Here is a 13,755-nt window from a genome sequence, read left to right as displayed (position 1 = left end):
GCTGGCTCGAGCAAAAGCTTCCTGAAACTTTGTTCTTTCATAACCCGTTTCTGAAATGTCTGCGCTTTTTTGGTCAGCTTCCAGTTTCACAGTTTTCAGCTGTGAAAGAGAAGCATAAAATGGCCTCACACCTCGTCTGCCTTTGCCCTGGAGCTGTAAATACTGTCACAAATCACGGTTTGGGTTGGAAAGTTTCGCTTCGGCGCCTGATGGTTTGTGGGATTTGGGTGATTTTGGGCGGTTTGGTGGCAGACGATGCGCGGAGCGGGCTGGCAGGGCTGGGTCTCCCCTGCACCTTCAGGAGGAGGCTGCAGCCGCCCTTCCCCGCTCCGAGCATCCCAGCGCCAGCTCCGCTCGGGGCAGCTCCATTTGTCACCGGCAAACAGCAAAGCCGGCAGATGTTTTGAAAACAGGATGCTTGGGCTGCGCGTTATTAAAGAAAAAACGGAAAGAGAAACAGTCTAGATAGGAAGAAAGCAAATCGGCTCGGCATGCTCCCAAGCGCAGCAGCAGAATAAACACTGACCTATCTTCCTGACCTCCGCTCTCGCCAGTTCCTGGCCCCGCGCCACCCAAGCCAAACTACGTCATTTGAGCCTGATAGTAGGCATGGCACAGCTGTTGCAAGTGTGACTCGAATTTCCTGTCTCCTTCCTGACAGACGTAGTTTAGAAAGTCCAGAGTTGCAACAACAGCGCTGAGAGAGGCAGAGGAGGCTCTCGGCATCCGTGCGCGCCGGGGATTCTCGGGAGCGCTGCGGCAAAAAAAACCCGGAGGCAGCGGAGGGGGAAGAGCCATGCGGGACGGCAGCGGGGCTTGGAGCTGATGGGGTTCGGAGGGCAGCGCTCAAAACATGTGCGTATTCCTCGGGAAGCTAAGGAATTCCCGTATTCCTCGTGAAGTTAAGGAATTCCCGTATTCCTCGGGAGCTGAGGGCGGCAGGAGCGAGGGATGAGGGCTGTGCTGCCGCCAGCGAGCCGAGGGACCCTGCAGTGCCACCCGCAGGGATCCCGCGGAGAGCGGCAGAGAGGGAACGCTGCTCCCTCCGATGCTGGCAGCGAGTCCTGGTGCATTCCCAGCGCAGCCAGCCCGGGCTCTCTGCAGAACTAACCGTGCACCCTCATCTTTCTAAGTTAGAGAAAAACAATAACCTGCAAAAATACCTGTCTGCAGCTGCCGTGAGGGGAGTTTGTTCTCCTAACCCTGAATTTCCTAACATCTTCTGCTGGGAGCTGATAGGGCCCTGCAGCTTTGCACCGAAACAACCTGGAAGGAGCTCTGCAGGCACTCGGTGCTGCCTGAGGGAGCAAACCACACTTATTTACATTATTGTTATATATATATGTACACTATTTTTCCTGCATTTATCACCCTGTCCAGCTTGCAGCTCAGGGAGCTGCTGTGTCAGAGGGGTTTGTGAGTCAGTGATGATAAAGAAGGGGGAATTTTGTGTCCTGGCATTGGGCAGCTGTCCTCAGCCTCACTCTGCTGCAGATGGGACCTGCTCTAGTCCCTGATTTGGGATCTGGGGCAGGATGTGCTCAGTGCATCCCCTGCATCATAAGAGGGAGCAGGTCTTTTTCCCAGCTGAATGCTGCCCTTGCAGCTCCAGGTTTTTGTGGGGCCATCACATCAGAGAAGGGAGGGCTGGAGAGCACGGATTGTTTCTGCAGAGCTGCCTGTCCATGTGGGATGCAGCCCAAACAGAGACACCTGCATGGGCCTGAGCAGCACCTTGGCCTCTCCTTAAACGAGACCAGGCTAATTCACAGCTTTCTGCAGCCCGTGGAGTCCAGAGAACAGAATCTGTGGTCTCTGGGGATATTCGAAGTTTAAATAGACAGAGTGTGAGCGGTGTCCTTTCACGACTTTGCAAACCCTCTTGTCTCTACCCAAACTGTTCCTTGGAGGACTCTTCCTTGCAAATCCTTAAACTCCCTTATTGCAGCTCTTAAAGCTGTTTCTGTTATTCCAAGTGCTGGAATAACTCGAGCCTTGTCCAGCTAGCGGCCCGGGACAGCAGCACAACCGCTCCGTGTTCCTCTCCCGCTGGCCAGCCGCAAGATAAACACAGCCGATTGCATTTCGCTCGCATTTCAAAGGGCATTTCGGTCAGAAAAGCGGAGCGAGGCCGCACCTCGCTTTCGGGAGAGGGTGGTTAAATAAACATCTGGCCACGAATGTAAACTGCCGGGGCCGCGCTGGAGGTCGCGGCCAAGTGCCAGCGGTGGATGTGCCGGGCACAGCGTCCCCTCCCTCGGGCCAGCCTGGCAGCCCCCGGCCCCGTCCCCTTCCTACGTGATGTTTCCCTTAAGCGGTGCCGAGCTGTTTAGTCTCCCCCCGGCTCTGCGCTGGAACTTCCTTTGTTTAATCGCCGCACAAAGAGAGGTTTGTTCGCTGCGGCAGCCGGCGGAACAAAGACACTTCCACGTCTCCTGTTTTTCCAAGGCGGGATGAATCACTGAGCTCCGCACAGCGCCGGTATTCCCGGGGATTTGCGGCGGGGAAGCGGCGGCGGGGCCGGGGGAGGCGCGGGGAGCGCCGGCCGCTCCCGCAGCGCCCCGGGCGCGCCGCGCACCCCGCGCCGCTTTGACGTCGCTCTTTAACCATTCCCTGGCCGGGCAGGACCCCGCGCCGCCGGCATGCTGCAGGAGGTAGGAGCTGGCTCCGGCCGGGGTTATTCCCCGCGGTTCGGTGATACCCGGAGGGTTCGGTCCGTGTCGGGGATGTCCTTGTGCTGGATGGAGGACAGGGCGCTGCGTTATCCGGCGCTGCGGGTTTGCAGTGGGTCCCAGAGGGGTGAGCGGGAGGTCCCACAGAAAGCTGCTGGAGCGGGAGGGAACAGCTGTGGGTGCTGGCTCTGAGCCAGGCTGGAAACCCCCGGGGATTTGGGGAGCTCGGTCCCCGTCAGCTCCTGCGTATCAGCCTGATCACCATCGTAAATGGACTTCAGGGGGGCTGTCTCTGAGCCCATCCCGTTCCTCCTCCCGTGCCTATTGCCCTCTCAAATAAATCATCCTGGGGGTGTCAAATATGCCCTAAAAGCAGGATGGAATATTGAGGCCATACATATTTAATAATGTAATATTTTGTCCTTGCGAGCCCTCTGGGCTGTCTGTCCGGATATCTTGGTTAAACTGCTTCAGGTATTTTAAAAATGGAAATCTTGTGAAGCTGCAGCATTGGCTGTGGGATGTGTGGGGACAGGATTAGGGGGCAGTGTCACCGTCTGGAATACCCTCCTCGAGCAAAGGGATTTGGGGTGCTGGATGCTTTCCCATCTTCTGGGATGTTGTGGAAAATGTGTGGGGAAAGCCCATCCAAGGGGGCTCCCTTGGCCATTGCTGGTGCAGAGATTGAGGCTTTGGCAGTAGAATTTTGGTTCAAATCCTTCTCCCCTGGAGCGTTTTTGGGAGCTGTCACTCATCCTCAGGGCCACAGCGGTGCCCAGGACCTTGCAGCATGTCCTTTAACCAATTCTGGTTTTCCTGGGATGTGATGGGGTTTTAAAAGTTCTGCATTCTCAGACTTTTACGTTATAACACGTCAGGGTGGGGCTTAAATAAATAATAGCTCAAAGGCAGGTTCAAAATGAATCACGGAGCTGAGGGCAGCACTGGAGAGTGACTAAATGTGGGGAGCAGGGACCTCTGAGGAGTGAAGGATACTGGTGACATCCCAGAGGAGCAGCATCACGTAGGATGAAGGAGCTGAGAAGGATTTCAGGGCAGTCCTAATGCTCATCCTGGTTCGGAGTGATTCTGTGAACAGCCTGACCCCAAACTCCTCATTTTTCTCCCCAGTTGTGTTGCACGGGGCTGAAACAAATATTTGCATGAAGTGAAATGGATTGAAAGACGTTGAGTTATCCAAGGCAGGACAAGTTGTGGAGAAGGTTTGTGATGGAGATTGACCCTCAGAGCTCTGAGAGGGACAGATTCCCCCGATTAAACCTGGCTTAAAGCAAACAAACCAGAAGTGCCTCACCTTGCTGCTGGCTTAGCACAGCTGGCCCAACGGCAGCAAAAGGATTCTGAGGAGCATTTGCCTATCTCTGTGTGAGAAGGAGTTTTCATTTAATTTTATCTCCATTAATTAGTGCCTTCTCTATGGGTTTGATGCTTGCATTAGGCTCATTTTCATTTTGGCAGGACCAGCTGCCACGTTTTTGGGGGGGATGCTGAGCTACACCAACTTCTCCCCTGGATTTTCACTGCCCTCGTCCCAGGACTCCCTCTTTATCCCGTGTTTGCTGAAGAAAACAAACTTCTGTTGATTCAAAGTTTTTTGTTGGTTTTTTTTTTTTTTTGCCAACATGGGCATCTTGGAAAAGTCTTCTCAGGGCACAAACTTATTTGAATTTTCCAAAGCCTGTTCTCCTACTCAGGTAAAACCCCAGCTGAATTTGCCTAAATGATGACTGCAGAGCTTGATTCAAATTTAAATTAGATTTAAATTGCTGCTTCATACGATTAACAAAATCCCATGTTTAATTGCATTGCTCTCTTCTTAAATGACAAATGCTCTGTTAGTTGTTGTTTTGGGGGCGTTTTTTTCTGATTGAGGATATAATCCAGGTTATTCCAGCCCGAATTCCCACTTCTCCTGGCTGCCCAGAGGAGCAGGGGTGGCTCTGTGAGCACAGGGGAGGCTCTGGGGTTTGTGGGCTCTCCTGACGCAGTGGCTCGGCTTCCTCTGGCACCGGGGCTGTGGTTTGCAAGGGTGTGACTGACACAAGATTTGGGGCTGAGATCTGCAGCTCCTGCAGCACTCTCTGCTCTCGGGGCCGCAGATGTTGTCAGGGCTTTCTTTAATCAGCTTCGTGTCAACAGTCGAGCTGCTGGAGGTTTGCATTTCGTGCTGCTGCCTCTCAGCACTCCCCTTCTGCTCTCAGCACATCCAACATCCTTACAGCTGGCAAAATTCTAAAAAGGACATTGCAGGACGAGTGTTTTGGCGTTTTGTGCTTTTATTCACTCACCTCTCCTTGGAGGGAAGAATAAAAGCAGTGCTGGGGTGAGAAATTGGTGTGGACACTGACCGTGCTGCTCTGGGAGCGGAGCTGGGGAGTTATCCCCGGCCTGGGATGTCCCTTTTGTGTGGTCCTTCCTGCCAGCAGTGCAATTTGTGTTGTAAAATGCACCTTTCAGTGGGGGAGAGAGAGAAAATCCATACAAAACCCAGCCAGATGAGCTGCAGACTCCAGATGCAGCTGCCAAAAGAATTGGGATATTGGAAAAGCATTTTGGATGGAGCACAAACCAACCTGAGCTTCCTCAAAGGATCCCAAAGCTTCAGGCTGGGCCAAACCTCCCTGCTGGGGTTTTTCCACCCAAGGAGACCAACAATCTGTGCTTTGTCCCATCACACAGCCAGAAATAACTGTCCAAGGCCAGGCTGGGCAGGGCTGGGAGCAGCCTGGGATGGTGGAAGGGGTGGAACGAGGTGGTTTTCAAGGTCCCTTCCACCCCAAACCAGTGTGGGCTTCTCTGAAACCCTAAACTCTGCCAGTCCTGGTATTTCACATCACTCCAGACAAATGGAAACCAAACCCAAGGGTTTGGTGTTGGAGACAGGGATCCATGACCAGTGGTGTTGGAATATTGAGACTGGAATCTGTGAGCAATGGTGTTGGATACTCCAGGATTGGGATCCATGGATTGGGATCCAGGGCAGTAGTGTTGGATACTGGAATCCATGGGCAGTGGTGTTGGATGTTCCAGGATCCAGGGCAGTGGTGTTGGACACTCCAGGGTTGGGATCCAGGGCAGTGGTGTTGGATATTTCAGGATTAGGATCCATGGGCAGTGGACACTGCAAGACTGGGATCCACGGGTTGGGATCCATTGCACTGGTGTTGGACACTCCAGGATCCAGGGCAGTGGTGTTGGATACTGCAGGATCCAGGGCAGAGGTGTTGGACACTCCAGGGTTGGGATCCAGGGCAGTGGTGTTGGACACTCCAGGACTGGGATCCATTGCACTGGTGTTGGACACTCCAGGATCCAGGGCAGTGGTGTTGGACACTGCAGGATCCAGGGCAGTGGTGTTGGACACTCCGGGGTTGGGATCCAGGGCAGTGGTGTTGGACACTTCAGGACTGGGATCCAGGGCAGAGGTGTTGGACACTCCAGGTTCCAGGGCAGTGGTGTTGGATATTCCAGGACTGGGATCCAGGGCAGTGGTGTTGGACACTGCAGGATCCAGGGCAGTGGTGTTGGACACTCCAGGTTCCAGGGCAGTGGTGTTGGACACTCCAGGGTTGGGATCCATTGCACTGGTGTTGGACACTCCAGGGTTGGGATCCATTGCACTGGTGTTGGACACTCCAGGGTTGGGATCCAGGGCAGTGGTGTTGGATACTCCAGGATCCAGGGCAGTGGTGTTGGATACTCCAGGGTTGGGATCCATTGCACTGGTGTTGGACACTCCAGGACTGGGATCCAGGGCACTGGTGTTGGACACTCCAGGATCCAGGGCAGTGGTGTTGGATACTCCAGGATCCAGGGCAGTGGTGTTGGACACTCCAGGGTTGGGATCCATTGCACTGGTGTTGGACACTCCAGGACTGGGATCCAGGGCAGTTGTGTTGGACATTCCGGGTTCCAGCCCCACAGGAGCAGGCAGGAGCAGATCCAGCCCCGCAGGGCACACGGGGATTCTCCAGGTGCCAGCCCCGTCCCGGCCGGGCACACCTTGCCCACGCATGACACACGGATTTTCAGGGAATCACAGCTGCGTGCTCCATGACCTGAGCCCTTCCCCGCGGCGCCGAGGGGGATTTCCTCCCTCAGCACTGAGTAACACCCGGAATTCTCGGGAGTGGAGCAATCCGGGCTCGCTGTGGAGCAGCACAAATCCCGGCGCTTTCCTTGGGCAGGCTCCTGCAGGGAGTTCTTCCTTTCCGGCATTCGGAGCAATTTGCATATTTCGAGTTCATTTGGCTGGAAATGAGCTGGAAATGCCCCAGTGCTGCAAACGCTCCGCTCCAGCTTCCAATTCATCACTTTTTTAAAGCCTCGTGTTGCGTAAATCCCGTCCCACCCAAGGGAGGTTCTGCTGCTCTCAGAAATGCTAAACTTCACGGGGGGGAAAATCTGAATATTGTTCTGTCTACATCAGATAGATGTTCTCGCTTTCATGAGCAGCCACATGCTGATTTATGGCAACCTGCTATTTATTTATCAACATTTACATTGTGGATTTCTAAATTATTCTAATAACATCAGGCCAACAAGTTGGTCATGATGTTGCTCCTTTAAAGTCTTCCTTTGAACGCCTCTATAAATCAAGGCTGCTTTGATGTGAAATTGGAGATTTCATAAGCCTGTGTTTACTTTTGGGTTTCCAAAATCAGCTGAAGGGAAAACAAAAAAAAAACCCCAAAAAACAAATAGTACTTTGTATCTCATTAAAAAGAGTTTCTAGCACATTAAATGCGATATTGTTTTAGGAAATAAGAACTAGAAAGGGCTGCAAAAGAAATTTGATTTTTTTAATGACTGATAGTTGACTGCAACCATTCCACTTCTCTCCAGGCACTGTAATATGGCTGAAAACTTTCTCCTTTTGTGCTGTTTAGTGTGAAACAGGCTCGTGGTTCTTGGTTTGTTTTTTTTTTATTTATTTAAGCATTAAATGCACTTCCCATCATCCTCCATGGAGTACCTAGGAAGGAAAATCGATGGGAATTATGAAGTAACAAGGACAGCTGCAAATTTGTTTGCCACGGTCCTTTCTGTAAGTGATGTAACAGCAGGAAAACACAGATAAGCAGGGTTACTGCAGCTCCAGATCCAGGAATTTTAACTCTTGACTTCCAAACTTTCGAAGAAATGCTCCACAATTCCAGAATCCAGGAGTTTGGTTCGGTGCAATGAGATGTCAGGAAGAGAGGGCCGGGCATAGCAAATGCTCCTTCGGTGGGGTGGCATTAATCCCGTTTTTTTAAACCTGGAGCGGAGTGTCGCATGCATCCCCATCCCAGACAAAGCATTCCACATTCCCTGTCCGAGCCCCATCGCTGGGTGAGTAATTTCCCTCCTGTGTGTAACTCATTTCCACCCGGGCAGGTGAGGGGCGGCTCTTCCCAATCCCAGGAAAAAAGCTGCAGTCCCACCGAGGTTTGATTGCGCCTCCGGACCTGCACTAATTACCCGCGTAATTAAGCGAGGAGGACTCAGCACGGCTGCCTCAGCGAAAGCAACCCTCGGCCCAGAAATGCTTTTGTTCTGGGGATGTGGAGGAGGGCCGGGGGCTGTGCGTCACAGGGTGGGGCGGGAGCAGGGTTTATAAACACTGGGGATGTGCAGAGATCCTGCACTGGAGCAGGGTTTATAAACACTGGGGATGTGCAGAGATCCTGCACTGGAGCAGGGTTTATAAACACTGGGGATGTGCAGAGATCCTGCACTGGGGCAGGAGCAGGGTTTATAAACACTGGGGATGTGCAGAGATCCTGCACTGGGGCGGGAGCAGGGTTTATAAACACTGGGGATGTGCAGAGATCCTGCACTGGGGCAGGGTTTATAAACACTGGGGATGTGCAGAGATCCTGCACTGGGGCAGGGTTTATAAACACTGGGGATGTGCAGAGATCCTGCACTGGGGCAGGGTTTATAAACACCGGGGATGTGCAGAGATCCTGCACTGGGGCAGGGTTTATAAACACTGGGGATGTGCAGAGATCCTGCACTGGGGCAGGGTTTATAAACACTGGGGATGTGCAGAGATCCTGCACTGGGGCAGGAGCGCCTCTGCAGAGCTCTCCAGAGCTGTCCCTTATCTCAGCTCGCCCTCTGCTCCTGCAGAGGACTCTCTGCATGAGGGCTCCTGGCCTCGGGGAGCCCCAGCTGGGCTGAGCCCACTTCAAAGGGTTCCAGCAGCAGCAGATCCCCACTCCTGGCTTTATTCTCCCCGTGATGTGCAGGAACAGCTCTCCAAGCTCCAGAGGGAACGGGAACTGGAATAACACCGGGATTCATACTGGAGTCGGTGTGAGGGCTGTGGCTGCTCCTTCGTGGCCCTCCTTAGGAGGGGAATAGAGTTCTTCTATCCATAAAGAGCCAGGAAAGTGGGAATTTCCACACTAAATCATCGGGGAGGTTTTCCCAATTCCCATCGGGGTCGTGTAATCAAATCCCAGATTGGTTTGGGTTGGGAGGGACCTTGAAGTCCATCTCATCCCATGTCCCAGGCCCCAGTGTCCAGCCTGGCCTTGGGCACAGCCAGGGATCCAGGGGCAGCCACAGCTGCTCTGGGAATTCCAGCCCAGCCCCTGCCCACCCTGCCAGGGAACAATTCCTGCTCAGTCTCCCATCCAGCCCTGCCCTCTGGCAGTGGGAGCCATTCCCTGTGTCCTGTCCCTCCATCCCTTGTCCCCAGCCCCTCTCCAGCTCTCCTGGAGCCCCTTCAGGCCCTGGAAGGTCGTGGTGAGGTCACCCTGGACCCCCCAACACAGTTGGGCTCCTAAATCTGTCATAAATTAGGCCAAATTTTCCTCCTCTGCATAAAGATGCAGCACATTTGGTGAGGATGGGGTGACGGGGCTGCTGCCAGGTGGCTCCAGGAGCTGCCATGCCCTTGGTGCCAATGTCACCGCCCTCCCAGGGCTCCTCAGAGAGGATTTCTGTGTCAGGAACCAGAGCCCAGCAAAGGAATAAAGGTGGGGAGAAGGCCTGAGCAGCGAGGTTTGGTGTGGGCAGCAGCAGCGGGGCTGGGAGTGAACTTTCCCACCGGTAATCCAGGAAATTCCCACCCGCACCAGGGCTGGAGAGGAGCTGGAAAGGAGCTGTGATTCCCTGGAGCAGAGATGCATGGAGCAGGGTCACTGCTGGTAATCCAAGAATGATTCAGGTCTGGGAGACTTAACTGGGTGCAGATGAGTCCTGCAGTTGCTTCAGAGCAGGCAAAGCAGGAGAGCTCCATGCGATGCTGAGGCTGTTCCTCACACAAGGCTCCAGGTGCTTCCAGACTGGGAATGCTGGCTGTGCCTTTGGAGATGGAATTTGGCACCCGGGCTTCACCTCATTAGTGTTATCTGCACTGCTCCCACCAGGTGAAGGCGTTCATTGCATGGTCCTGTGGTCAGAATTCGGGGTGGAGGGAAGGGAGCACTGATCCCATTTCCTGATTTTCCTCTTTTTAAGGGAAACCCCCCAGATCTGGGGTGAGCATCCCCTCCTCATCCATGCACTTCTAATTCCCATCTCTTAGTGGGCTTATCAGTGCTAATTTCCTTTGGAAAAGGCGCTGGGTTGATTATTAATTAGGAAAATTAATGAAAATAACAGCACGGGGCCCCTGCCGCCAAGGGGCATTACCGTAATTACCCGCGTGCACGCAGCGCTCTCCAAAGCCCCAATCCCTGGATTTGCTCCAGTTGGAATTTTCTCCTCACTCCCTGCAATCTGTTTGTTTTCCCCGTCGCTGTCGCATGGATTTAAGGTCGGGATTGCTACAGAGGGGTTGCACATGACATAAGCCATCGATCCCTGCAGAGGCAGCAGCCTGCTTGCTCCCTGCAGAGCAATTCCCGGGAAGCAGCGCCGCTCCAGAGCATCCTGGCATCAAAGAGAAATCCCAAAACCTGCCACGAGCCGTGGAACATCCGGGACGCCCCGGTGTTCTTGAAAGGGGGCTGTGTGATAAAGGAAATCCTGCTTAGGTGCCAGCATCACTGGGATGACAAATCCCAATAAACTCTGCACAGCTCCGGGAAGCTCAGCTGGGTTTGAGCCTCCCAGTCCTGCTGGCAGTGCTGGGATTGTGCAGCCCGTGTTTCTGACAGGCTGCCCATGAAAGGGCTGCAAAGGCGAGGGGGGTTAGGGCCGTGGGGGGCAGATTCCTGCTTCCACACGGGACACCAGAATCCCGAGGATTTCCTCCCTGCTGCAGATGCCTCGGGTGACCTTGTGGCGGCCACTTGATTGCTGTGTGCCTCTGTGGAGAGGCGGCCGCCCCCTGTGCTGGTAAAGGCATTTTATCGGCTGTTTGTGCTCCCGCACTGGCTCACTGCTGTGAAAAGGGCGTTGTGAGGAAACCTCGGCCGATTAAACGCGGTTTGCGTGATCATGCGCTCTCCCGGTGCAGATAAAGGCTGCATGCAGGGAAATGTTGCAGCACATGCTTGTCTGCCAGGCCGTGGGAGGCTCACGTGTCCCGGCTGTGGCGTGTGACCCTGCAGGGACGTCACTGGAGGGGAGAGGGGTCAGGGCTGCCCTCCCCGGCCAGCTCTGCCAGGGGTCTGCCCCTGCCGCCCCTCCTGCTCCTTCCCAAGGGGTCTCTGGGCAGTTTCCAAAGGGGGTTTGTCCCTCGTGGTTGGCAGGAGGTGGAGTGGAGACCCTGGGGGGGCAAAATCCATGGCCCAGCACTGTGGGATGTGTTCCCGGGCAGGCAGAATCCTTCACATCCCAGTCCTTCCTGCGTCCCATGGGATGCCAACCTTCACATCATGTTTCTGTCCTTATCCCATGGGATGCCAACCTTCACATCCCTGTCCTGTCCTTATCCCATGGGATTCCAACCTTCACATCCCTGTCCTGTCCTTATCCCATGGGATGCCAACCTTCACATCCCTGTCCTGCCCTTATCCCATGGGATGCTAACCTTCACATCCCTGTCCTGTCCTTATCCCATGGGATGCCAACCTTCACATCCCTGTCCTGTCCTTATCCCATGGGATGCCAACCTTCACATCCCTCTCCTTCCTGTATCCCATGAGACAGGATTTAAGCTGCTTGACTCACCTGGAATGTGAGTCTCACTGTGTGCTGGTGAGAGTAGGATTGGATGGGATATTGGGAAGGAATTCCTGGCTGGCAGGGTGGGCAGGCCCTGGCACAGGTGCCCAGAGCAGCTGTGGCTGCCCCTGGATCCCTGGCAGTGCCCAAGGCCAGGCTGGACACTGGGGCTGGAGCAGCCTGGGACAGTGGGAGGTGTCCCTGCCATGGCAGGGGTGGCACTGGAGGGGCTTTAAGGTTCTTTCCAACCCAAGCCATTCCAGGATTCCCTGTTCCTGTGACACTGTCAGGCCCCTGTGGGAGGGGACAGAGGGACAAGGTGGCATTGTCCCAGCAGGTCACACCCCACCTTTGGGCTGCACAGGTGAAAGGGAGGTGCCATCAGCTCCCCGCCTCTGCTAACCTTGAATTTAGGGAGAAGATGGGTCAGAACTTCCTTTGCTCCACGTGGCCAAAGGTTGAGCTGGAATCCCATCTGGACTTTCTGGAGCCATGCCTTGTCCAGCCAGGGGGAGCAGGAGCAGGATCTGGGGCCGTGCCCACGCCTCACGTGTCCCCCAGCACGCGGGGCAGCCTCGTGCCATCATCCCGGGAGGGGCTGGAGCTGGGAAGGCAGCTGGAGACAGGGGAGGCTTTCACAGCCCTTTTATTTTGGGAATCCTGGCCTCTGGTTGTGCCCTGTTCCCGGCACAATCACCAAGGACGTCCTGAGCAGCGGGAGGGCTGCACATCCCAGTGATCCGTGCTGGGAGCGCGGCACAAGGGGATTTTCTTTGGATTCCGTGTCAAGGACAGCTCCAGCTTCCTCCAATCCCTTCCTCATCAAGGCATTGCTTGTCGGTTTGAAACAAAAACTGCAGAACTGATTAAATATTGAAATGTGGGCTGTGAATCACAGCCCGGCTGGGGCTGGGAAGGACCTTAAAGCTCATCTCGTTCCACCCCCCGCCTTGGGCAGGGACATGACAGATGCATTCTTTTAAGAATGAATGTATGAATTTATGAATTGCAGTTACAGATTTAAGGGGATTGGGTTTTATACCTCTTATCTGAAGGATATTTCAGTTTGTAAAGGGACATTTTGCTGCCTTGCTGCATTTTGCCCTTTACACGGAGGAGGAAAAACCTGATCACGCTGCAAATGTGAAAAACGCTTTAAAAAATCCAGCTGGGAATATTTTGAAAATCTCTGTAAGGAATAGGATTAAAGCAAAGCAGGAATGGAGAGGAGCCTGCTGCCTGCTTTTTCCCTTATTTAAATATTCCAGGAGCTTCCTCCATTTTAATTTCCCCATAAAACATGGCTGTGTTAGCGGAGCTGGCATCATTTCCCTGGCGGGGCTGAGCTGAGCCGCGCTCCCGCGGAGCGGGGACCCCTCCAGGAGCTGAGGAGCAGCACGATCCCGAATTCCCCAGCGCTCCCGGGCACGCAGCCGGCTCCGTGCGGATCCATTCCCGCTCCTTTGTGCGCTCCCGGGTCCCAGCGCCGCCGCCGGGCCAGCGCATCCACCCACGGGCAGCTCGGAGGATGCGCTGCCAGCGCCGGCGGTCGCGGGGTCCGTGCCGCGGATGAGCGCTGATTTTTGGGATCGGGAGAGGGTCCCCTCCCGCCGGGGCGGCGATTTGTCCGGGAGGATTTGTGGAGCCTTGCGAGGAGCTTTCCAAAATGCCTGAAGCCAACTATTTGTTATCTGTGTCCTGGGGTTACATTAAGGTGGGTTTGATTCCTGAAGGTTTATTAATTACCGAGTTATTAATGGCTGCTTATTTTCTTTTGTGCTGTGTTGCTCGGAGAAAGCCTTTGTGAAGAAAAAATGCTTTAAAATGCTGATTTCTGTGTGTTTTGGCTAATCGTGTGTGGTGTGCATGCAGAGTCCATGGATGTTATTTTTTGGGGGGGAATTTGGCGTTGCAGGATAAAATGATGCAGCAGTGAAAATGCTGGATTATAAAATCAGCAGATCCTTCAGGTCTGGAGGATCACAGCATGAATATCTAAGGGAATAATGCCTGA

General features: G+C 54.1%; 1 protein-coding gene across 3 annotated transcripts in view; it reads left to right on the top strand.

The window, feature by feature from the left end:
* The window catches only part of PDE4B (phosphodiesterase 4B), a 177,037-nt gene that overhangs the window by 150,383 nt on the left and 12,899 nt on the right, over nucleotides 1-13,755 (top strand). The window contains exon 1 of one of the 3 annotated variants that reach the window (XM_063406888.1): nucleotides 648-855. The exons of 1 other annotated variant lie outside the window; for it this stretch is intronic. In XM_063406888.1, the coding sequence (XP_063262958.1) occupies nucleotides 826-855 (30 nt within the window). In that variant the 5' untranslated portion in view covers nucleotides 648-825. Of the gene's footprint in view, nucleotides 1-647; nucleotides 856-2,399; nucleotides 2,655-13,755 lie in introns of those variants that run through there. One more of the 3 variants, XM_063406889.1, reaches the window with a different exon arrangement.

This window comes from Prinia subflava, chromosome 10, assembly GCF_021018805.1.
Source record: "Prinia subflava isolate CZ2003 ecotype Zambia chromosome 10, Cam_Psub_1.2, whole genome shotgun sequence".
Taxonomy (NCBI): Eukaryota; Metazoa; Chordata; class Aves; order Passeriformes; family Cisticolidae; genus Prinia; species Prinia subflava.
The sequence above is the reverse complement of the archived record's forward strand: the minus strand, read 5'-3'. Positions and strand labels throughout refer to the sequence as shown.